This window comes from Apis cerana, linkage group LG5 (assembly GCF_029169275.1).
Source record: "Apis cerana isolate GH-2021 linkage group LG5, AcerK_1.0, whole genome shotgun sequence".
NCBI classification, from domain to species: domain Eukaryota; kingdom Metazoa; phylum Arthropoda; class Insecta; order Hymenoptera; family Apidae; genus Apis; species Apis cerana.
The window spans coordinates 10,493,903-10,517,412 of NC_083856.1; the positions used below are offsets into that span (position 1 = coordinate 10,493,903).

Below are 23,510 nucleotides of genomic sequence, written 5' to 3' on the forward strand. Positions count from 1 at the left end.
TTTGAATTTCTTATATTTATACTTTATACTTTTAAAATTAAACTAAAACTTATATTTGATATTAAATAAAATAGAGATATATAAATTTATTGGATAATAAATTAATGCATAAATTTAGATAATTCTTTCCTTTATTTATTATAAGTTAATAAAGACGTATAAATGCAGGATTAAATAATGTAATATTCTTAATTTGTTTTCAAAGCTAAACATATAAGAAAAAAATGTATATCAATTTATTGTTTTATTATTTTCCATCACACTTACAAACCATGTCAACAATATACATTAGCTGAATCATTTATTATAGCTAATGCAGCATTAATTTACCTATAATTCTCGGCGGTGTCTTGCTGGAGTTTCGATTATATACGATTTAATGGTCATATCCAAACATGTTTACTTTATTATAATAAATCGAATTCTAAATAATTGAGACGTCAATTGTTAATAATTTTTAACATTTGAGACTACTAAATTCGCAACCCTTTGTACCAATTATGTAAAATGTTGTAATTAGATTATAATCAAAATTGTTTTAAATATGGTGAGAGAAGATTTATTTTTTTTAAGACAGTCTTGCATCATAAGAGATTCCAATAAAATGTAGGATACATATGAAGATAACAGAAAAATAATAAAGTCTAAAAGAAGATAGAAAAACCGGTCATATTCGCATGTGAACAAACTTAGTATTATAAAAATATACTTCAAGGAATCACAGATTTATTATGTACAAAAGGAAAGGGATTAAAAAGTCGAAGGTAAGGAGCTTAATCGGAAGAATCAGTTGTAGTTGAAATAGTTTGAGACAAGGGTTTAGATCGAATACGGTAGCTCCTTCTTACTACATTCACTTTTTTTCTAAAATATTCTAGATTTTTTAGTTTTTGCTCGTGATCTGAACTCTCTGCATCATTTTGATCTTTCTGTGCTTGCTCACCATTTTTTTCACTTGTAGACACTCCTGATGTGATACCACTGTCAGGAGTTGAAGGAACTTTGCTTGATTTGTTCACTGACATAGATGAACCATCTTTTTGAACTTTTATTGCATTACTAACATCATTTAAATAAAGCTTCCAATCTGATTTCTTTTTTTTTGTATCGTAATCAATTTTTTGTCTTTTGCTCTTATTTTTAGAAATATCACTTTTTGAATTACTTTTACATTTCTTATGTTTTCTTCTGTGTACTTTTGTAGAAGTATCAGAATCAGTTTTTGAATGTTTTCGTTTACTAGAAATATCATTATCTTCTGAACTACTGCTACTGTAATTTGAATGTTTTGCATCTCTTTCAATATGCACAACATATCTTGATCTTCTAGAAACTACACCAGAACTGGTACTAGGCTGAGTTGTATCAACAGGTTGTTCGTCACTATCAGAGTCACTATTAATTTGTAACACTGCACACTTTATTCCAGCTCTCCTGATTTCAGTAATTTTACCATGTTTTCTTTTTATAAATTTTAATTTTGATTTAGATTTACACTTAATTTGTGTATTGTCCCCTTCACTAGCAGAACCTGATGCAGATGGTTCTGACACTGCAGCTGAAGTATTATTTGTTGGTTCACCACAATCTACAGCTGCAAGTCTCATTAGTTTTTCTCTACGATATGCTATAAGTCGTGTTATACGATTTGGAGACTCTAAAGGTCTTTCAGGAGCTACACCACCTCCAGAAGATCCATGAGATGCCAATGTTACTGCAGGTCCCAAAATACTTAACATCAATTGACGATCAGATGCTATAGAATCTATAAAAAAAATATTAATATTTTATTTAAAATTCTTTATAATTGTACATATATTATATATATTATTAATATATATTATTATATTATTATAATAATTTCTTATTATTTCAATATAATTTTAATTTAAAAATACCATCAGAATCTGTTGCGCTATAAACTCGTCCAGCTATAAGATTACTTTCAGAATCACTAGGAGTTTGAGGTGCTGTTGACATATCTTCAGAACTCCAGCCTTCAACTTCGCGTTGTACCAACGAATCAAAAAATGCCATCATTCTAGGATCTTCTCTGGTTGATTGGTGGCTATAATCATGTGTCATAAATTGACCACTACGTAGTACTAATCCAATATATTCATCATGTGTAAATACTCTACGTTGCCTCTCTTGTTTTCCATCATCTCTCTAAAATATAAATATAAAAAAATAATATATTAATATATGTTATTATATTATATTAAAAAATATATACAGAATATTTCAAGATGGATGATACAAGCAAATAAATGACGATCCTATATATAAAAATGATTTAACAAAATGATTTAATAAAAAAAAAATAAAATTTTTTCATATAAAATCATCTTCTATCTACTTGAATTACTCATCTTAATACATTTTATATTAAAATTATTTCATATTACCTTTAATCCACCTAAGCAATTACTTCCAAGAGGAAACGGACTCCAAATCTTAATAAGTTTTTCAACCCCGGATGAAGCAAAAATACAACTAGCTTGATTGTACCGTACCTGATTTACAATAGATCTATGACCACGTAATACCATATGTGCAGAATTTACCCATGTTACATTGTCAGAAGGAATTTTCCACATATATAAATTAAAATCATCAGAACCTTAAAATCATAAGTTGAAATGTATATACAAATTTTAATTTATAATTATTTATAAATATTATTATAGCATATTATTTACCAGAAAGTACATATTCATCGTTATCTCCAGCAAAACAACATGATTTCATTGTGCAACTGTTATAATATCCAGGGTGATCAAATTGACATAAATGAGTAGAAGAGTCTACAGCATAAAGTACAGGAGGCAATCTTCTTCTCAAAGCTAATAATCTATTACCTGCTGCATTAAATCTAACATTCATGCAACTTTGAGCTGAAGTTTCATTTCCATAACGTAATATAGGTCTGCAAGTACAAAAAAATTGTCATTCGTATAAAATAATTTTATATTTTTTATTTGACTACTTACTTTAAAGGTTTTCTTACATCCCACATGCTAACACCTTCTTTAGCATTGGCGGTAGCAAGCATCCTAGGTTCAATAGGATTAAACATTACAGAGTGAAAAGCAGTTTTATACCGTGCTAAACAAAATGTTTCCATAGCACTAGATCCTCGTATATCATAAATTAAAACTCTGCCATCGTCGCATGCACTTGCAAATACATTGTCATTATGTGGATGTACTGACAATCCATAAACAGGTTTTTGATGTAAAAAGAAATTCACGACATCTCCCCTTATGAAAGAAATAATTATTTAGTTTTATATAATTAAACATAAAATTTTTTAATAATAAAAATTTCATACGTTCGTAAATCATGAACAATAACTTGATCATCATTTCCAGCAGAAAATATTTTTGTTTTGCTACTATCATAACCAAGACAAAAAATGTTACTAATATGTTGAGCTTTCATTACTGCAGGTTTGCCTACATCTTGTATTGCTTGCTCCACTTTCCATAATAAAACTCTTCTGTCATCACCACCTGTTACATTAACAATAAAATATGTCAAATTATATTTTTATTTTAATAGTCAACTTAATATATTAAAAAAAATCGGTATTTAAAAAATAATATAGTACAAATAATATATACAATTGTATAATTTTATATTTAAAATATTATACGGTTTTAATTTTCCGTCAAACTTGAATTTCCTAAGTCGACGGGCATAGTACCGTAAATAAAATAAATAAAATATATTGTTAACTTTTTACCAGAAACAAGAAGATCTCCTTGATTTGAAAATTCAATTGCATTAACGCATCCATAATGCGATAATAGATCTTTCCTAAATAAATTTTCGGAGCTTTCGAATCTGGCGTTAACGAGACGTTTACAGTAATCGACTTTGTCGTCGATTTGTCTTTCGACGAGATAGGAAAGCGGATTACAATTGGAAGGACGAGCCATTTCTTCTTTGCAGATACCGATATGTATATGAAAACGGACAGAACCGTCGTCTTCACCCTTCGTCCCTTTCTTCCATGTATCCTGTAACGAACGCCCGTATTCTCTTCTTCGATTAAATAATCCTTCGTACACTTCAAAATTCTAAGACTATCTCATGTATTTAGAAAAACAGGGAAACCTACAGAATAAGGAAATTTGTGGCGCAATCAAATTTACGAGATTATTATAGGTTGTAACTATTATAAGTCTTGTCGTGGTCGATCTTATATTTATTCTGTGACAGACGTGTCGCGAATATACACCTCACAAACTCACACAAGCATAGATTACATGAGACGCGTATCACGCACCAACGCACTTCTGAACGCAACCAAAGTATTAGATACTTACATATACACAGGCGTTTCAGTCCACCCGAACAGATTGTCTTACTCGAGCACGATCAGCTGATCGCTATCCAGCGGCTCCACGTTGCGGTAATTTTATCAGTCTTTCTATTTCAATCTTTTATCAATATCTTTGAAATACATACATTTCTAATTAAATAATTATATTTAATCCAAAATATTTTCTTTCTATGTTTTGATTATTTATTTTTATTTGCGTGTGCAAATGTCACTTACAGTCACTACTTAAACTTAGAAAAACAAGAAGCATGGATACCGGCGCCGCGTTGCGTGTCTCACGCGTACTTCTCACTGGACCACCTGGTAAATCCGCCACTTTTAAAAATTACGAAATATTTTAAAAATTATCCGTTACTAACCTTTAACTGTTTTTACTATGTTTATATTTTTATTTTAATTATTGAAATTTTTGAATAATTTGAATCTTCATTATAACATATGCAATTTTAAAAATGTTATATAATATAATAAATAAAAATAATATATATTTTGCTTTTTTGAAAATTAACTTTTTGATTAATTTTATTTATTATTTTATTTATTTATTATTTTATTAAAAAAAAAATTTATAATGATTTTTAAGTTAAAATTACTACAGGTATAGGAAAAACTACAGTATGTAAAAAATTAGTTTCAATGATAGAAGAAGAAAATTATAAATTTAATGGATTTTATACTGAAGAAGTTAAAGGTCAAGATGGTAATAGGATTGGATTTGATATTGTGCTAGTAAAAAATCGTGAGGAAAGAACAATATTGGCACGAATTGAGTTAGTATTATTTTATAAGTATATAAAATTTAATCTTTTTTTCATCTGAAACAATACTACTTGTAAACAGAAATGTCATAACTCACTCACAATATTCTAAATATAAAGTGGGAAACTATCATGTGTTTCGTAATAATTTTGAAGTGGCAGTATTACCTATCTTTAATTCTAATGCAGTAAGTAAAATAGTTTTACATATTATTTACTTATTCATATATGTATGTATATATATATATATATATATACACACATATATGTATGTGTGTGTGTGTGTGTGTGTGTAATTAAATCACTAATACTAATTTTTTATTTTATTTAGGACATATTGATTATAGATGAAATTGGAAAAATGGAATTATTTAGCCAAAAATTTCAAGATGAAATAGTAAAGTTATTTTTTGGTACTTCAAATAAATCATTTGTAATTGCTACCATACCTCAAGTACATAAAGTACCATCAAGATATTTATCATTATTTCAAAAATTTCATAAAGATGAAAGATGTAAAATTATTACTGTGAATCGTCAAAATCGAAATAACTTACCAGAAGAAATTTTTCCTCTTATTTTTTAAGGCATAATTTCTCTTTTTTAAGAAAAACAATATGAAATTTAAATACATTATAAACATCGTTTATTATTAACAAAAAAACAAAATGTTAGATTAAAGAGATCCTTCCAATCACGTTAAATTTATGAAAAAGTAGTCATCACAAATAACGTGACAAATAGTGACTGGCTGGAAAATTGTACTACATAGTCATGCTAGATCGCATATGTATTAGATATTTTTGTAATAATTATTATTTTATAAAAACCACCATTATTCCTTAAAGAATAAATTAAAAGAATAACAGGTGTGTTCATTACATGTTCAGCACCTTCTGCAAATATTAGAATATAAGTTAATCTGTTGAGATCATTGAGATCATTTATTCAGTTTGTGCGTGAACATTAATATCTTTAGTGAATAAGGTGGTTTAATTGAGGGTACAAAATAGAAACGTTCTCTTTGCGTCATTTCATTAAAATGAAACATAAATTGCTAATGAGGCATTGTTCTTATCATAGACAAGAAAATTTGATACATCTGTTCGCCAGTTGTCAAAACAAGCAAACTTCTTTCATTTTTGTACCCATCAATATTATACCTTCATTGTATTTATTATGATACAGAAGATATTCTTGTTCCTAAAAAGAATACAATATTTTATTGTTGGAGAAGTCTAAGCCTTTCTCACCTTCTCCATTTCGGTATCAAATATATTACGCACACTTTGATTGGGCTACTCGTATTCAGTTATTGTTATTCATTTATTTATCAACAGTACCTAGGATGTTCCACTAGCACATGAATTTTAGTAGAGAATTAGCATATGCCATTGGCCTTACATTTGGATGAGGCTGAAAAAAATATATATTCATATAGTATTATTAGAAATTTCAAAAATTACTAATTAGTTTGTAACATACCACTCCTTCATATGATGTGAAATGAGGTTCCATATCTTTGCCATTAAGTGTGATAAAGGCACCCCGATTACCCATAGTATCACTATGAATAAAAAATAAGATAAATATTTTTATACTAATTACTAAGTATAATTAATTACTAAGTATATCATTTTATTAATTTTATAGAATTTAATCAATAATATATGTTTATATACCAATAATTTGGAGCAGAGAACACAGTAATACATTTTCCATCATGGCCAACTTCATATCCATCGTTTTTTACTTCATGACTTCTTACAATGTAATCAAGATTGTTCATAGCAAGGAAATTTTGTGTAACATCAGGACCAAATTGAACACCAACTCCTCTTTTACTAGGTGCTCTTCCAGGTTGTGGTTGTGGATCTGACCATAATAATTCACACATTAATCCTTCTTCTGGTGGTTGTCTATTTCTATCAATTTCTCGAATTTCTTTTAATGTAACATCATCTCTTGAAAATAATCCACCATGCATTACCTATGAAATTCATAAATATATGACTAATTATGTGCACATAATTACATATATTTAATTTTTTTCTGATAATATATAAACTTACAAGTATTCTATTATTAAGACAATGGGCAAGAGGAAGCCAATTATAAACCTCTGTAAATAATTCAGCCATTTGAGCAGAATATTTTGCTTTGACTTCACCATCAAATCCATACATTTGATTCATTGTGGCAGATTCATGATTACCTAAACATTTTATTTTACTATGAATGAATACATGTTAATGATACAAATAGACTGATAAAAACACACCTCTAGACATAAAAAAGTGATTTGGATATAATAATTTAAATCCAAATAAGGTGAATATACATTCTACAGAAAAGGAGCCTCTATCTACAAAATCTCCATTGAATAACTATATAATGATTAAGAAACATATGAATACATATGTATTCTTTTATTTTATTTTTTTTTCTTTCATTTGTATTAATAATGTACTTATTTAGTAAATTAATAAACTTAAAATATAGTAATATAATCTATATACTATTATCAAGGATACATATGGATTAGTTTCCGATGGTAATCCATTTAATTCAAATATATTAAGTAAATCATAGTACTGTCCATGTATATCTCCACAGATAGTAAATTTACTATCTTCAGGAATTGTAATATCAACTAAGCTTGGTTGTGCCATAAACCATGCTTTTACATCTAAAAGAATTTTATAAGCATATTTACGATGTAATTTATTTTGTTTCTTATACCATTCTAATAGATCTTGCATAAATTGTAATGTAACTTTTTCATCTTCAAGTTTAGGCCCTGTATATTCATCTTCAATAGCTATAAAATAAAGAAATTAAAAAATTCTTCTTTTAGAAAACTCGTGAAATAATTATAAACAAATAGTTATAATATTAAACAATATTATAATATTAATAATATTATACAATAATTAAATATAACAATTTACCCATGGCTTCTAAATTAATCATATCAGCTATATTTTTCTTATTTTCTTCTACAGAAATTGCTTTTTCAAAGGCTAACATTTTTAATGTTTTACAACATTCTGTATATTTAATCATTGCATCTTTATCATTTGGTCTTGCTTTAGTAACAGTTTTATAATCCTTAAGAGCTAATTTGAACTTCCCAAGTGACATATGAGCTGCGGCTCTACGATAATATCCTTTCACATAATTTTTATCTAATTCAATAGCTTTTGATGCATCTGTAAGTGCATATCCAAAAAATTCTGTTTTTAAATAAGCAAAACTTCTATTTCCATAATAAACTGCCACTGTAGGATTTAATTCTATGGCTTTAGTATATAATTCTATAGCTTTGGTGTAGTCTTGATCTGAAAAAAAAAAAAAATTAAAAATAAGATGATTAAAAATAAAAAATACAATCAATGAAATTTTAATTATCTACAATATTTATTATAAATGCATTAAAATTATAATAAAATTTTATTAATTAAATCGTTTTATGTTGTCAAAATAAACACTATTTATTTAATACATCAAATAAAAAATATATAAAATTTATCATTATAAATAGATTGTAAAATTTTAGAAATAAAAATAATTATTTAAAATAGATTTATATATAACATATATATATATAACAATAATATGATAAAAAATATTATTTTAAATTGTTAATTTTCAATAATGAGATTATACTCGACAATTTAATGATCATTTATGTTACAGAAGTTGGGTTAGTTTTAAATGTACACGTGACTAAATTATGTTATTTTAATAATAATTATAAATTTTTTCTTAATTTAATATTTAAATATAAATTAAATAACAAAAACAAATTTGTAAGAAAATTTTGTAAACACACTTTTAAAATACTCATTTGCTTCTTCTTTAAATTTTTCCGCTCTGGCTGCATCTTCTGGCGATATTACTCCTGTAATTTCTGCGTTTTCACTCATTTTGCAATTTATATTAATAAACTAATAAGACGATGTAAAATGACTTAAATTATATCGAAACGTAGATAATAAATAACACATTAAAGAAATAATTTTTTTTATATAACGGTCTTTATGCAGACACACTGAATATCGTGAAATCTACTCAACTACCCCATAAAACGATTCGATTAATCGAAGTCGAGAAGTAACGAGAAGTATCGATCATTACGATTCAAATAATATAGCCGTATGAGTAAATAAGTAGATACATTATAAGATATTATTTAAATATTTATATACTACATATAATGTAATATAAGATTAACATAATATTTTATTTACGTACAATAAATATTGTTGTTATTGTAAATTTCTTTCTATATCATAAATTTTGAAATTGATTAAAAGTTTTTTTTGCTTTTTATATATTACAATAAGTAATGTTTATACATAAATTATAATGTTATAATTTTTAGAAACGGGTTCTATTTAAGTATTGCAATAAATATAATAACAAAATAGAATTTAACATTTTTATATAAATATTTATTTTATTAAATATTTAAATACATATATATAATATACTTTATTTTAGAATGAAAATTTTTATCTTCTTTCGTGTGTTTGTTATATTGAACAAATAAAATCCGAAAATAACAATTATAATTTTGGAAATCTATGGATTTAAAAGATACATATATATGTAAAATAACGATTCCAAGGAAGATGAAAATGCATTATTGAAATTACTTGTGAAATATCTCATTTGTAATTATCTAAAGATCAAGAGCAATATAAGTAAGAAAATAGCAAATAATGAAAGAAAGAGATAGAGTAAAAATATTGAAATTAGCGCCATCTTCAAATTGTAAATGAAATACATAAAAAAAGAATCGAAAATATTAAGAAAAATATAGAGTATGAATTGATCATTAATGCCATCTGTTAAGTGCCAAAAATATTTCTTCTTTGCAAAATAAAATAGAATTGAAGATTAGTACCATCTTTTAAAGATTTTAAGAAATATAATTTTTTAAATGTTTTTAGTATTCCAAAGATGGCACTGAAATTCATACATAAAATTTATGTTATTATTATATGTAATTTATATTTTTATAGAAAGTATATTTTATAAATTAATTTTTTTTATATATTCTAATAAAAATGTATATATTTTATATATAAATTAATTTTTCTAAATATTGCTATGAATGTATGATTGTGCAGCAATAATAAAAATAGTATTATAAAAATTACTATATTATATTGTATTAGTATTTAAAATATTTACATAAAGAATGCGAAATAATTATTTGAAATCTTTGATTTTAATTTTTAGAATTTACTTAATACTTAAATTGTTTATAATTTAATATATATAAAGAAAATTAATGAATCATTTAAATATAAAATATAATATCTAAAATGTATTGACGTAAAATTCCAAACAAATATTTTTCGTAAATATCTATAAATAGATCTGTAGATAAAGTAGGTATAAGCATATATAAAAGAGATGATACATGTAAACGAGAGGTAGTTTACAGTTAACGTTCATTTAAGTATTATCTGTAAATAAAATACTTTAATTATTATAATTATAAGTATATATATTGTGATATCAAGAAAAAATAATTGTTTAATATATATATGAAAATATTTGGTTGCATTTTTTAGAAAAAGTAAAATTTTATATTATATTGTTATATATATTTATTTTTATATTATTTTTTATATTTTTTTTATATTATATTATTATATATATTTATTTTTATATTATTTTTATATTATATTTTATATTATATATATTATTATATATATATTTATTTTTATATTATATATATTATTATATATATATTTATTTTTATATTATTTTTATATTATATTTTATATTATATATATTATATATTTATATTATAATATACATTTTATATTTTTACTTTAAAAACGAAGTAACGAATTTAAATTTGAAATTTACACGAGATCATTGATTTAGTTAAAAAACAATTATTTAATATATGTGTAAAAATATTTGTGTGCATTTCTTAAAAAAAAATAAAATTTTATATTATAATATACATTTTATTATTATTTTTACTTTAAAAACGATTTTAACAAATTTAAAATTTGAAATTTACGAGATCATTGATTTAGTTAACCTATACTTTACAGAATAAATAAATAAAATTACCATATGTATTAAAAAAAAAAATTTACATGCATAAAATATTATAAATATATTGAATATTATTTAAAAAAAACGCTATTATGATAGCTAAAGTGTTCCGAACAGTGTTTAATAGTGTACAAACTCTAACATCTTCCAGAATGAATTTACTAAGTACCGCTGAAGCTACTTTGCAGCTAGCTGCTTTACAAGAACGTTGTATTCTTGTTGATTCATATGATAAATCTATTGGTGATGCTACAAAAAAAGAATGTCATATTGTTAATCCTGATGGACAAGTTTTACTTCATCGAGCATTTAGTGTTTTTTTATTTAATAATAAAGGAGAATTATTACTTCAAAAAAGATCTGCTAGTAAGGTAAATATATTTCTTATTATATAGAAAATTCTATGTTTGCATTGAAATATATATTAGAATAATATAAAATAATATTTTTTGTAGGTAACATTTCCAAATCATTATACAAATACATGTTGTAGTCATCCATTATTTGAAATTTCTGGAGAAACTGAAGAACACGATGCAATTGGAATTCGTAGAGCAGCACGAAGAAGACTCAATTATGAACTAGGAATTCCTCTATCACAAATATCGATATCAGATTTTGTATATTTAACTAGAATTCATTATTTTGCAGTAGAAAGTGAATGGGGTGAACATGAAATAGATTATGTACTGTTTATACAAAAAGACAATTTAAAATTAGATCCAAATCCAGACGAAATTAGTGAACTTTGTTGGATATCTCAATCAGAAATTAATAATTTTGTAAAAAATCTTAATGCACCATTAACTCCTTGGTTTAAATTGATACTTGAACATAAATTACCAGAATGGTGGAATAATTTGCATTCATTAAAAAAATTACAAGATCATAATACAATACAAAGATTTGTATAAAATCTTTTAATTAAAATCTTTTCATGAAATTAAAATTACATAATTTTATCATACTAATTTTTTTAAAAATTTTAATTAATTAAAAAAAACAATAATATTCAATTAAAATTAAGAAATTTAAATTATAAATATTAAAAACTTTTAACACAAAATTTATACATTATACAATTAAATTTTTTATATAATAAGTTGCATACTATAAATATATATAATATACTTTAAATTGGTTCATTGGTAAATCGATGAACTTTAAGTAAATATAAATCAAGAAACATAATATAATTTTGATAACTTTTGTGAACAATTACTATAAAACAATTTATGAATATTTTTTGCGAACATTTTTATTATAAAAAAAATAATTTTATAAATATATATATATGATGAAACGAATCATGAAACAATCAAGTGTTTATTTTTTACAAAAATATGTAAATTATTTATTAAATTATATCGCATCTTCCCTCTATTAACTTGAAATCTCGAAATAGAAAAATTTGGAATAAACTGTATGTATAATATTATATATATTATATAATATAAAAGAATAATAAAATCTTTAAAAAAAATATTTAATACAAACAAATTCCATTCAAAAATTCCATACAAAATGTCTCGTACGCAAATAAGTAATTACATAAGTACGGAAATATAACACGTAAGACGATAAGCAACCCATTTAAAAGATGTATCTTTATTACCATAATTATTAGTGTATTTTCCCTTCCCTTTCATATGGTTCATTCATGCTTCCATGACATGCTTCTTCGTGGGTGGACTATATAAACGTGTTTATTTCTGTTCCTCATTCTTTTGTGTCTCGCAGGAGTTCTTACATAAACATCGCGTATGATGTTCTGATCACTTATTTTAGTAAATTGTGTTTTGAATTGTTAAAAAAATCGTGTCCTTCTTGCGTTACAAATTATATAATTTTTCACTGGATTTTTATTTTATTTTTTATTTTATTGCATTTTTTTTATTTTCGTCAAAAATGCGTCATTTTTTCATAATATCGATGGCTATGTCTTTGCTACCCTTAATATTAACTATCGGTTGTGTACTCGGTCTATATGAAACGGCACCTCACATTATTGTATTCATGGCTGATGATTTGGTAAGATTTGATAATATAATATTTTTATTTATATTTTGATTACATGTATATATTTTTTTCAATTACTTTTATTGTAAATAATAGTATATTTTCCATAAAGTGTACGATATAAACGAAATAGAGATAAATATCAATGTAAAGAGTAAAATAAAGTCATAAAATTTTTCACGCAAAATAATTATAATAAATTTATTGTAATAAATTTTTGGATTTAAAACGAATAAAAATTATCGTTCGTGTGAAAAAAACGAAAGAAGGATTTAAAACGAATAAAAATTATTATTCGTGTAAAAAAAATGAAAGTTTTTTAAAAGAAGAGAAAGGCAAAAACAATTAAATTTTCTTACAAACAAATTTTTTTATTATTAAAGAAATGTATCCATAGATTATAGAATATAAAATGAATTAATAATTAATGTACATAAATCAAAAGAAAAAATTACGAAACTTGTGTATGATTATGCGAAGTAGATCCGTTTCTACATTACTTATACTTGTCTACTTTGCTTAATTCGCTATGATTAATCTGTAGTATGAAAGCGGTTTGAATTAAAATTGTCCTTAGTTAAGGACAATTAGTGTTGCTCGAAAATTACCTACGCCTCCGCGTTTAACAAGGATGCTGGTGTTTGTGACTCATCATAACTGCAAAACAAAAATCTTCCTTCACCGCGATATATTCGTCTGCGATACTGTACTTATCATATTTTGTTGCATAATCGTTTGTTATGTTATAAGTTTTCCAGAAACTTATAAGCATAATTTTTTAATATATTTGAAATTTAAAAAAAAAAAATCTGCACTTGCATTGATATTAATTGCTTTTTCAAATGTATCCATAATTCATAAATGGTATGATGAAGTATCGAGAGATAAATGAAATTATTTTTCACGGAAAAAGCAATTGCGGAAGTTTTAGTACACATTTACATATGAATACATACATACGCATATATCTAATTCGATAATATTCATATTCTAAGAAATTGAAAAATAAATCATCTTTAACATTCAAGTATAAGAAATATAATAGTTTTTTATATTCTGTAAATTCATTTTTTCTTGGAAAAAAGAAATGATATATAAAACCATATAGTCTCGATAGGATATTGTCAAAAGATCCTTTCGATACGATATATACTCTATTGGACAATTAACAATTATCTTGTTTAAAATTGATTACGTTTGTTTGAAAAAAGGATTTTTTTATCTACATATTTTACATTGTGATTGATAGGGGTGGAACGACGTCGGTTTTCACGGATCGAATCAGATACCAACTCCCAACATTGACGCTCTCGCGTACAATGGAATTATATTAAACAGGCACTACGTTCTACCGTCAAGCACACCATCTAGGATAGCTTTTTTCACCGGCCTTTACCCGATTCGTATCGGTATATGTTGTTATACGTATACGTATGCATTTGAAACAGATTAAATATATTATTAGTAAAAATTTAAAATCTAAAGTTCGATAATTTATAACTTAAAAATAATAACAATCAAAGATCGATATTAGAATAGTATTCCAAAATGATTTGGAATTATTTCTTTCTTATTATCAGGGATGCAAGGGGATGGAATTCGTGGTGGCGAGCCACGCGGTCTTCCATTGCACATAAAAATTTTGCCTGAGCATTTACGAGGTTTAGGATATACGACGAAATTAATTGGGAAATGGCACATGGGATACCACACGCCCCAGTATACGCCGTTGCATAGGGGGTTCGACACGTTCTTTGGCTTTTACAACAGCCACATCACGTATTACGATTACGAGTACTCGAATCAGGTGAATTTTCCTTTGAATTGTTAATTTTTCTTCCTTCGAATGCGAGAAATAATTTCATCGGGGAATAGAAAACAGTCACTTCCCCACAGAACATGACCGGATACGACATGCATCGTGGGGATGATCCGGCGTATGGAATTAAGCGGGAATACGTGACAGATTTGTTCACCAAGGAAGCGATCAGAATCATCGAGAATCACGAGCTTCCTAGACCTCTTTACCTTCAGATCTCGCATCTAGCGGTTCATGCACCTATAGAACAACCGGAGGAGTCGAGCAACGACGAGATCATACAGATTCGCGAGCCAAATCGGCGAAAATATGCCAGTAAAGAAAAAAGAAAAATAATCGAAAGGATGTTTAACAATTTTCGAGTGACTTATATTCGAGTTAAAGTTATGTTATGTGTGCAATGTTATTTCTAGAAATGGTGTCGAAATTAGACGAATCGGTTGGGCGTATAGTTCACGCGTTAGGCGAGAGAGGAATGCTGAGGGACTCCCTAATCCTGTTTCTCACCGATAATGGAGCAGCTTCGATCGGTAGATACAGAAATTACGGCTCGAACTATCCATTAAGAGGAGTAAGATTACATATCTGTTACATATATCTTTTTTATTTATTGAAAAGTTGAAAGAAACTCGATTTGCTACTTTTTACGGAGTAGTCGAGTGATAGCGAATGAAAGAAATTTAGGATATTTTAAAATATTATTATTGCAGACGAAATACACTTTATACGAAGGAGGGGTGAGAGGAGTCGCGGCATTATGGTCGTCGAGACTGGAGAAAGCGGCCCGTGTTTTCAAGAAATTGATACACATAACTGATTGGTTGCCCACCCTTTATTCCGCAGCTGGTGGAGATCTAAAGGATCTAGGCGAGATCGATGGGATCGATCAATGGCGCGTACTTAGCGAGGGGCAAGGGCACGGCAGAGAGAAACTTTTGTTAAATATCGACGAAGTTATGAAAACCGAGGGGGCGATATACAGCCGGTTCAAATTGTTGCGAGGTAATAAATTGTCGAAGCGACATGTGAAAAGAATGTTTCAAGAGTGAGACAAAATTTTTAAGGTTCCGTAGGGAACGGTTATTACGACAAATATTACGGGGACTCCGGAAGAACGTTAGAGACACCGCCGTACACGGAAGTGGTGTTGAAAAGCGCCGTTTCTCAAAGTATCACCTATCATCTGGGCGGCCCGGTGACACAGCCAAGCACAATGATACAATTAAGGCGAGAAGCGACCGTCCAATGTCACCCAAATGTGTCGTATTATTTCAGGCACTCGTTTACATATTGTAACGTGACGGAATGTTTATTCGATATAGTGAACGATCCATGCGAAACAAAAAACATCGCGGAAGCTTATGCCAGAGTGAGTGTTACGAATCGTCCTTCAATTATTTCTTATTTAACATCATATTAATATGCATATTTGTAACAAGTAAATTATTCGCGTTTACATTCTGATGTAATCGATGCAACGTGTGCATCTACGTGTCGTCTGATGCTCTCGAATTTTAATTCATCTATTGTACAGAACATGACAATGATATCGAATTAAAAATAATAACAAATTGATATTTGTATTACATGTTTCGCATAGTTTTATTAACCTAATTTAACAAGTTAATTAGATTATCATATACCACATAACAGATTAATATATAAACTTATTCGTAAACTCAGACATAAGTTAGTATAAAAATGCTAATATTTTATCATCATTTATTCGATCTAAAGCAAACATAGATATAATTCAAAGTGAGCAAACATAGATATAATTCAAAGTGAGCTGGTTATAAAAATATTCGAATAAATATTCGTAATTTTAACAATTTTAAAATGTTATGTAAAAGATAATATATATACATATAAATTAATATTAATATAATATAGTTTAAAAATGGAATATTTCAAGTCTGTATTTGATCGCAACATTTATACATAATATAAATGTTTAATTCTTTAATATCGTTCCATTTGCGCAATATTCGTTCAAATTGTTGTGTCTACAGATCGCAAGAGATTTGGATCTTTACCTGGAACAGTATGGTCGCGTTTTAATGAAACAAATTAGAAAACCGGTGGATTGGCTGGCCGATCCAAGAAGAAGGAACAACACGTGGGAACCATGGATGAATTCGAAAGCCGCGATATACGTTCAAAATATCGGAACTATATACGTCAATTTAGCATATTACATTCATGTTTCGATCATATTCATATCGATATTGATGAACAATTTTATCTGATTGTATAATATTTCAGGATGGATGTTGTAGTAGCATCGATAAATTAATCGATTTGATTTCAAACGATGTTTTAATACGATAGGGTAACTTGAGCAACTTCAGTAATACTTCAGTGTCTTCCAATTTTTTTTTTTTAATCCTCTTTTAGAGTGTTTAAATATTTTTTCCTCCGTATGAAGTAAAAAAAATGTTTTCGTATCATAAACTTGAACTAATACAAAATTAAAAACGTATAACTTTTACAGTTCTATTGGGCGGCACGATCGATTTGTTGCAATTGTTATTGTTACTAATATAAGCATAAATTCATCTATAAATATAAATCATGTAAATTCGTTTATGTTAAAAATAAATGTAAAAATATGGCTGGCAGATCTTAGGCTTGACTGATAAATTCTGGCGAATAATAAATAAATTTAACGAGACAGAAATTGAAATAAATGACTTCACATTTCCGTAATTAAGTAATTCAATATGTCTCGAATAAGATCTTTTAGCGAAAAATACTTGTTATACCTGCCATAATTTAAGTTATTTAGAAGATTACACATAATTTACAATGTTTATTTTCAATTTATACATTCATCAATTCTTGCATATGATGTTAAAGAAATATCTTATAAAGTTAAAATAGTAAAGTAAAAATGATGCAAAAAAAAATACATTACATCAATATTATCTTACATCTTTTTATAATTATATCTTTTATAGGAAATTCGTTATATTTCTGTAAAATATATTTGTTTTTGTTGATTTTTTAAATATTTATATATATACTTATCTGTATGTATATAACATGTTTTATTTCTTTTACTACTTAAAAAATTGCTTATTTCCAAGTTAAAAGTTAATGAAACAAGTTTTAACGATTTAAATATTCATGTAATTTTAAATAGTTACAATAGTTTAAATAAATGTTATCTAATTTGTGTATAAATCATTAGCAATTATGCTAAATTCTATATATGTATATTTTTTTTTAATAAAAATAAAATAGAAAACAGAAAATTTAAGATTTATTTCACAAAATTCACAAGATTTATTTTACTTTGTATATTTATTATATTTACAAAAGTATTTTAAAGATTATTAAAATTAAGTTATATATTTCTACAAAAATCAAGTGATATATAATATTTCAGTTTTTTAGTTATAAAAGAGTCAATTCAATACTCTTAGTCTAATTTTTCAATACTATAAATATGTATTTTCATTAAAACAAGAGAAAAATTTTTATTGTTACCTATTTTTATTATATGTTTGAAAAAATCATCAAGGAATATTTTGTTTTGATTTTAAAGTTATCGATTATTATTTATAGTTATTTCAAATTACAATAATTATTTATTATTAAACCTGGATGAACTTGAAATATTATTTAAATTATTCTAAAATATATTATTTTGTTTCATAACTTTTTAAAATATTTTCAATAACAAATTTGTTATTTAATTTGTTTTATAAAAAATTTGTTTAAAAATAGCAATGAATAAAGAAAAAGATAATATTCTAACGATTATTGGCTAGTTATCTATAATGGGAACGAGATAGTTCTCCTTGACGAATGTGTAATGTGTTTTCGATAGTTGCAATGCAGGCTTTGACGTTAAGTTATTTTGCTTAGGTGCTTAGTGATAACAGTCAGAGTGTACCATTCCATACTTTCCACGCGAGTGATATAAAGACAGCACATGATAGAGACACGGTAATAAATGTAAGATTCTCGATTCTACGTCGTTGTGTTTTCGAGTGGAACTTTTTTTGAAATACAAGTTTGAATAATCATTACGTGTAATTTTCTCATAATTTGCATTTAAATACCTATATATATATAAATTTTATCTATATCTAATAATAAAGTAAATTGTGTTATGAATCACTGATTATTATAATTATTACTAACATTTTTTTTTTTTATTAAAAATTTCACAGTGAAAAATTGAAATATTTATAATTAATCAGAGTGTATATCTCTCTTTTATCGATCATACGATGTGAAAATCATAAATATTTTGAACAATAAATGACACGATTTGAAGAAAATTCGATCAAAGATATTCGATTAAAGTGTTTCCGTAAAATCGAATCGATGTGAATGAAATAATTGTGATATTAAATACAAGTATTTACATGTTGAATATATGGAAGTGGAAAAAAGGAAAACTTTCTTTCTCCTCATAGCGTCTGTGATTTTTCTAATAGGATGTATATACGTCTGGAACCAGGAATCAAAACTATGGGAAAAAGTAAAACGACCAAATATAATCGTGATCATGGCCGACGATCTTGTAAGATAATATAATCTTTCTTAAGTTTTAAGGACGATAGAAGAAGCAATTCCCATTTTATAGGCCGTGTGCTGCATACTAGACCAATTAAGAAGCGATCTCGAGGAAGAAGTAGCGACGATTTTATGGTTTTAGATAACAGAAATGTTATAAACATATCGTTGTAAACATATCGTTTAATTAAGTTGTTTCCAGAAGAAAATTAATGCTTCATATTTTATAAATTAAGTTAATAGTGATACTATACAAGTATATAATTTATACATTATATACTTATTTATTTGCTAAATCGAATAATTTGTTAAGATTTAAATATTATCAATATCGTAGATATATCAGATTATTCTGTCGGAATGTAATTAATATACAATCATTCCCATTATTCGATCATCACTTCATCTTTAAATTCATTATCTTGTTATCATTTCAATGCAAGGTAGTACATGCTCGCAATTCGTTATATGAATACAAATCGGACAGCAAATAAACTTAATACGAAAAATAATTGTTTTATACCATTTCATTTCTTGATACAAAGAAATAATAATAAATGAAACTTCAATATCATTCATTTTTGAATATCTTGAAGCAACTTTCTATCCCACCTTAAATAACCGCCTACCAATTATATGTAAATCAAACCTTAGTAGTCACTCAATTCCTTGAATTTCTCATCAAGGGGTGGAACGACGTGAGTTTTCATGGTGCCAATCAAATACCCACGCCGAACATAGACGCCCTGGCCTACAACGGCGTTATATTACAACGACATTACGTCCTACCGATATGCACGCCATCAAGGACAGCCTTTCTCACAGGCCGTTATCCTATTCGAACAGGTACTTTATTAATACCATGTATCCGGTCGATATTCAACATATATCGTTTTGGTATTTTTTATCAGTAGCGTAATTGTTAATACGACGCAACCTGTGTCAAAGTATAATTTATTGTCCATTGTGAGTAATACTCAATGTCATCTTGTTGCAAGAAGTGTTACGAGATGATAGAGTGATTTGTATTCCATGTCGAAATAACGAAGAGGATTTATAAGTCTCGATACTATTTGAATCAAATGTATACATATATATACATATATATATATACATAGGCTTTGTTCAGAGACATTGATTGAGATAAAATTAACAAATCGAAAGAAATATTATTATATATTTAAGAAATATTATTTATTCTGTTTGAAAAATTTTGATCTATAAAAAATTTATTACTCGATGGATATTATGCATGGATATTAATATAGTAATAAATATATTAAAAATATCGAAAAATATTTTATTAAACTTTGATTTTGTAAGGAAAAAAACTGTATACTAATAAAATTAAATTCTTTCTATTGTATGTTTTACGTTTCTCATCGTAAATGATTATTTTCTCATCGTTTAATCATCTTTTTTTTTTTTTTATAAATTTATCTCATTTAAGTGTTAATTTCTTTAAGCAATAAATATATATTTGTACATTTTTTTCATAATAGGTATGCAAGGTTATCCACTGAAAGCGGGAGAACCACGTGCGATACCTCTAAACAACACTCTTCTACCTGAATACTTGCGAAAATTAGGATACGCCACGCATCTTGTAGGAAAGTGGCACGTTGGCTATTATAGTGATTATCACACACCAACTCGTCGTGGTTTCGACACGTTCTTTGGATATTATAGTGGTTACATCTCATACTTTAATCATACTATTAAACAAGATGTAAGTGTCGTAAAATAACAAATAATGTAAAAGAATGAGTATAGAATCTTCAATAACAGATATCTTAAACCTTTCGAAATCTTTGATTGAAATATTTCTTTTCAGAATCACACTGGATACGATTTGCATTACGACAATTCAAAGAATTTCTCCGTCAATTACAATTTCGAGTACACAACCGATCTTATTACAGAAAGAGCCGAAAATATAATTAAGAATCATGATCGAGAGAAACCTCTTTATCTTCAATTATCCCATTTGGCTGCTCATTCTAGCGATGCAAAAGAGGTTATGGAAGTTCGCGATGAGCAAGAAATGAATGCCACTTTAGAATACATCGAAGATTATAATAGGAGAAAATTTGCGGGTACGCAATGGAAAATTAATCTAAAATTATAAATGCGATAATCACTGGTTTCAATTTTCACAACTTGTTCTATTTTCAGGCGTGGTTACCGCGATGGACGAATCCGTTGGCAGAGTGATTAAGGCGCTGGAACAATCGAGTATGTTGGAAAATTCAATTATCGTTTTTATATCTGATAATGGCGCGCAAACTGAAGGATTATTGGAGAATTATGGGTCAAACTATCCATTGCGTGGGGTAATGAAGGGATACATTTGATATTTTGTTTTTTGTCGCGTATCAAGATATTCGACATTTATTCCAATGTATTTACAAATATTTAATCCAATATTTATTTTCAGTTGAAATTTACACTTTTCGAGGGTGGAATTCGTGGTGTAGCATGCGTTTATTCGAGATTAATACAGAATTCCTCGAGAATTTCCAATGAATTGATGCACATAACCGATTGGCTGCCGACGTTTTATTCAGCAGCTGGAGGTAATCTGGAGAATCTGGAGGAAAATATGGACGGTGTCGATCAATGGGATACGATTGTCTCTGGAAGAGAATCAAAGCGCGGAAACGTGTTGTTGAACATCGACGAAGTGAAAGATGTTTCTAGCGCGTTGATAGGAAAATACAAATTAATTAACGGTAATTAAATTTATTTCTATACGAGATTTCTAATAATTCGCGAACTCGTCGCGTAATATTTTTATTAGAACGAGTTTGTGAATTTTGTTATTAGATTTAGTTCTATTTTTTTTATTATACAGGAAAAAATATTCAATATAGTGACTACTATGGCGATAACGGTACGAGTATGTCATATCCCGAGTACAATGTATCGAGCGTTTTACATTCAATTGTCGGTTCTACAATTTTTCATACGACAAATTTCACGTTAAATATCGAGGACGTAATTAAGCTTCGAAACAAGGCAATGGTTGTTTGTAATAATTTCACGAGTTATCCGAAATGTGTGGACAAATGTTTATTTGACATTTACAACGATCCTTGTGAAACGACAGATTTGTCCGACGAACATCCTGAAGTAAGTATGAACGTTAATTAATTAGATAAAATTTTTTTCACAAATTAAATTTAAATTGATTGATGCTGTTAAAAAGAAAATTTACTTCACTTGCAGATTGTCAAGAAATTAAATTATTTTATCGCGGAATACGAAAAAGTTTTATTATATCAAACGAACGCTCCCGTGGATCCACGTTCTTATCCTGAAAATTTCAATGGGACATGGATGCCTTGGATACAATTATCCCCAAATGAAATCCCAATTTTTTATTGATTTAATGACTTAACTTAAATAAGTTATTGGAAAAAATCTATTTAAAATAACATTAAGCCAAGATGATTATTTCATTTGCAATGAAGCAAAGATTACATTTATCATATTTTACAAATAATTTTCAATAATTTTCAATACTTCATATTGTATATACTTACACATCGTCATTTAATTGCATCTAACTTAATAATCTAAAGAAAAACGTACAATGAAAATTATTGTAAGTAGTAATTATAATGATTTTGAATGATTGAAAATTAAAATACGAATCAAGTTATTTCAGTTAATTCTACCGAGTAGAAAAATATTTTTCTAATTTGCCTGATGTTTCAATAGTTTGAGAAGCCACTCGCGCGTAAGACTCCTGATTTGAGAAGGGATGGGAAAAAGTTTATCACCGGGGGATTAATTCCTTTTTTTTCTCGCCGACGTTATTATATACAGATTATGCAGATGAGACGCCATTCCTCGAGAAATACGTTGATATCAATTTAATTGCATGACATCGAATTAATTAATCTAGGTTCTTTCTTCGCGAAACCGCAACTTTTGATATTTT

At 27.0% G+C, this 23,510-nt stretch overlaps 6 protein-coding genes across 20 annotated transcripts; 4 read left to right on the top strand and 2 right to left on the bottom strand.

Annotated features, from left to right (window-relative positions):
* Positions 1-113: 113 nt before the first annotated feature.
* On the bottom strand, positions 114-3,950 carry LOC107997870 (DDB1- and CUL4-associated factor 5). The gene is made up of 7 exons (XM_017056785.3): positions 3,749-3,950; positions 3,335-3,515; positions 2,994-3,263; positions 2,703-2,929; positions 2,409-2,623; positions 1,899-2,169; positions 114-1,765 (listed from the first exon to the last, which is right to left on the bottom strand). Exons 1-7 carry the CDS (start codon positions 3,942-3,944, stop codon positions 774-776), a joined length of 2,352 nt encoding a protein of 783 aa, XP_016912274.1. The 5' UTR covers positions 3,945-3,950; the 3' UTR covers positions 114-773.
* A 332-nt stretch (positions 3,951-4,282) lies between these two features.
* On the top strand, positions 4,283-6,416 carry LOC107997873 (nucleoside-triphosphatase THEP1). 4 transcript variants are annotated; one of them, XM_017056788.3, is made up of 5 exons: positions 4,283-4,420; positions 4,587-4,654; positions 4,935-5,121; positions 5,192-5,297; positions 5,441-6,416. In XM_017056788.3, the coding sequence occupies exons 2-5, from the start codon at positions 4,600-4,602 to the stop codon at positions 5,693-5,695; spliced, it is 603 nt and encodes a 200-aa protein (XP_016912277.1). In that variant the 5' UTR covers positions 4,283-4,420; positions 4,587-4,599; the 3' UTR covers positions 5,696-6,416. The 4 variants fall into 4 exon arrangements, with proteins under 4 accessions (XP_016912277.1, XP_016912278.1, XP_028522531.1 ...); XM_017056789.3 differs by having other exon boundaries at positions 4,950-5,121; XM_028666730.2 differs by having other exon boundaries at positions 4,372-4,420; positions 4,570-4,654.
* On the bottom strand, positions 5,733-9,206 carry LOC107997872 (serine/threonine-protein phosphatase 5). 2 transcript variants are annotated; one of them, XR_001766090.3, is made up of 9 exons: positions 8,945-9,205; positions 8,061-8,450; positions 7,644-7,930; positions 7,391-7,496; positions 7,182-7,324; positions 6,792-7,099; positions 6,595-6,676; positions 6,396-6,525; positions 5,733-6,312 (listed from the first exon to the last, which is right to left on the bottom strand). XR_001766090.3 is itself a non-coding variant. In XM_017056787.3 (8 exons), exons 1-8 carry the CDS (start codon positions 9,036-9,038, stop codon positions 6,466-6,468), a joined length of 1,470 nt encoding a protein of 489 aa, XP_016912276.1. In that variant the 5' UTR covers positions 9,039-9,206; the 3' UTR covers positions 5,733-6,465. The 2 variants fall into 2 exon arrangements, 1 of the variants encoding a protein (XP_016912276.1); XM_017056787.3 differs by having other exon boundaries at positions 5,733-6,525; positions 8,945-9,206.
* Positions 9,207-10,513: 1,307 nt separating this feature from the next.
* LOC107997902 (isopentenyl-diphosphate Delta-isomerase 1) lies at positions 10,514-12,503 on the top strand. Of its 4 annotated transcripts, none has more exons than XM_062075147.1 (3): positions 10,514-10,702; positions 11,193-11,567; positions 11,652-12,503. In XM_062075147.1, the coding sequence occupies exons 2-3, from the start codon at positions 11,289-11,291 to the stop codon at positions 12,108-12,110; spliced, it is 738 nt and encodes a 245-aa protein (XP_061931131.1). In that variant the 5' UTR covers positions 10,514-10,702; positions 11,193-11,288; the 3' UTR covers positions 12,111-12,503. The 4 variants fall into 4 exon arrangements, with proteins under 4 accessions (XP_061931131.1, XP_016912328.1, XP_016912331.1 ...); XM_017056839.3 differs by having other exon boundaries at positions 10,519-10,556; positions 11,348-11,567; XM_017056842.3 differs by having other exon boundaries at positions 10,528-10,591; positions 11,348-11,567.
* A 371-nt stretch (positions 12,504-12,874) lies between these two features.
* On the top strand, positions 12,875-18,291 carry LOC107997901 (arylsulfatase B-like). Of its 4 annotated transcripts, none has more exons than XM_017056836.2 (8): positions 12,875-13,227; positions 14,465-14,624; positions 14,796-15,022; positions 15,112-15,349; positions 15,448-15,605; positions 15,745-16,036; positions 16,099-16,403; positions 17,047-18,291. In XM_017056836.2, the coding sequence occupies exons 1-8, from the start codon at positions 13,105-13,107 to the stop codon at positions 17,281-17,283; spliced, it is 1,740 nt and encodes a 579-aa protein (XP_016912325.1). In that variant the 5' UTR covers positions 12,875-13,104; the 3' UTR covers positions 17,284-18,291. The 4 variants fall into 4 exon arrangements, with proteins under 4 accessions (XP_016912325.1, XP_016912326.1, XP_061931123.1 ...); XM_017056837.3 differs by having other exon boundaries at positions 16,108-16,403; XM_062075139.1 differs by having other exon boundaries at positions 12,901-13,227; positions 15,091-15,349.
* A 555-nt stretch (positions 18,292-18,846) lies between these two features.
* LOC107997858 (arylsulfatase B) lies at positions 18,847-23,238 on the top strand. 5 transcript variants are annotated; one of them, XM_062075142.1, is made up of 9 exons: positions 18,873-18,988; positions 19,216-19,571; positions 20,251-20,410; positions 21,067-21,293; positions 21,399-21,660; positions 21,740-21,897; positions 22,002-22,296; positions 22,419-22,696; positions 22,793-23,238. In XM_062075142.1, exons 2-9 carry the CDS (start codon positions 19,425-19,427, stop codon positions 22,949-22,951), a joined length of 1,686 nt encoding a protein of 561 aa, XP_061931126.1. In that variant the 5' UTR covers positions 18,873-18,988; positions 19,216-19,424; the 3' UTR covers positions 22,952-23,238. The 5 variants fall into 5 exon arrangements, with proteins under 5 accessions (XP_061931128.1, XP_061931126.1, XP_016912247.1 ...); XM_062075141.1 differs by having other exon boundaries at positions 18,905-19,074; XM_062075143.1 differs by having other exon boundaries at positions 18,907-18,997.
* Positions 23,239-23,510: the final 272 nt, after the last annotated feature.

Excerpts from the sequence above, each read along its gene's own strand:
- LOC107997870 (XM_017056785.3), bottom strand. The coding sequence starts at position 3,944 with ATGGCTCGTCCTTCCAATTGTAATCCGCTTTCCTATCTCGTCGAAAGA. Across the intron at positions 3,516-3,748 it reads AGGAGATCTTCTTGTTTCTG|GTGGTGATGACAGAAGAGTT; the intron begins GTAAAAAGTTAA and ends TTAATGTAACAG. Across the intron at positions 2,930-2,993 it reads GATGTAAGAAAACCTTTAAA|ACCTATATTACGTTATGGAA; the intron begins GTAAGTAGTCAA and ends TTGTACTTGCAG.
- LOC107997873 (XM_017056788.3), top strand. The coding sequence starts at position 4,600 with ATGGATACCGGCGCCGCGTTGCGTGTCTCACGCGTACTTCTCACTGGA. Across the intron at positions 4,655-4,934 it reads ACTTCTCACTGGACCACCTG|TTAAAATTACTACAGGTATA; the intron begins GTAAATCCGCCA and ends ATGATTTTTAAG. Across the intron at positions 5,122-5,191 it reads ACAATATTGGCACGAATTGA|AAATGTCATAACTCACTCAC; the intron begins GTTAGTATTATT and ends ACTTGTAAACAG.
- LOC107997872 (XM_017056787.3), bottom strand. The coding sequence starts at position 9,038 with ATGAGTGAAAACGCAGAAATTACAGGAGTAATATCGCCAGAAGATGCA. Across the intron at positions 7,931-8,060 it reads GATTAATTTAGAAGCCATGG|CTATTGAAGATGAATATACA; the intron begins GTAAATTGTTAT and ends TTTATTTTATAG. Across the intron at positions 7,100-7,181 it reads GTCTTAATAATAGAATACTT|GTAATGCATGGTGGATTATT; the intron begins GTAAGTTTATAT and ends TGAATTTCATAG.
- LOC107997902 (XM_062075147.1), top strand. The coding sequence starts at position 11,289 with ATGATAGCTAAAGTGTTCCGAACAGTGTTTAATAGTGTACAAACTCTA. Across the intron at positions 11,568-11,651 it reads AAAAAAGATCTGCTAGTAAG|GTAACATTTCCAAATCATTA; the intron begins GTAAATATATTT and ends TATTTTTTGTAG.
- LOC107997901 (XM_062075139.1), top strand. The coding sequence starts at position 13,105 with ATGCGTCATTTTTTCATAATATCGATGGCTATGTCTTTGCTACCCTTA. Across the intron at positions 14,625-14,795 it reads CCTTTACCCGATTCGTATCG|GGATGCAAGGGGATGGAATT; the intron begins GTATATGTTGTT and ends TCTTATTATCAG. Across the intron at positions 15,023-15,090 it reads ATTACGAGTACTCGAATCAG|AAAACAGTCACTTCCCCACA; the intron begins GTGAATTTTCCT and ends ATCGGGGAATAG.
- LOC107997858 (XM_017056758.3), top strand. The coding sequence starts at position 19,425 with ATGGAAGTGGAAAAAAGGAAAACTTTCTTTCTCCTCATAGCGTCTGTG. Across the intron at positions 21,294-21,398 it reads ATCATACTATTAAACAAGAT|AATCACACTGGATACGATTT; the intron begins GTAAGTGTCGTA and ends ATTTCTTTTCAG. Across the intron at positions 21,661-21,739 it reads TAATAGGAGAAAATTTGCGG|GCGTGGTTACCGCGATGGAC; the intron begins GTACGCAATGGA and ends TTCTATTTTCAG.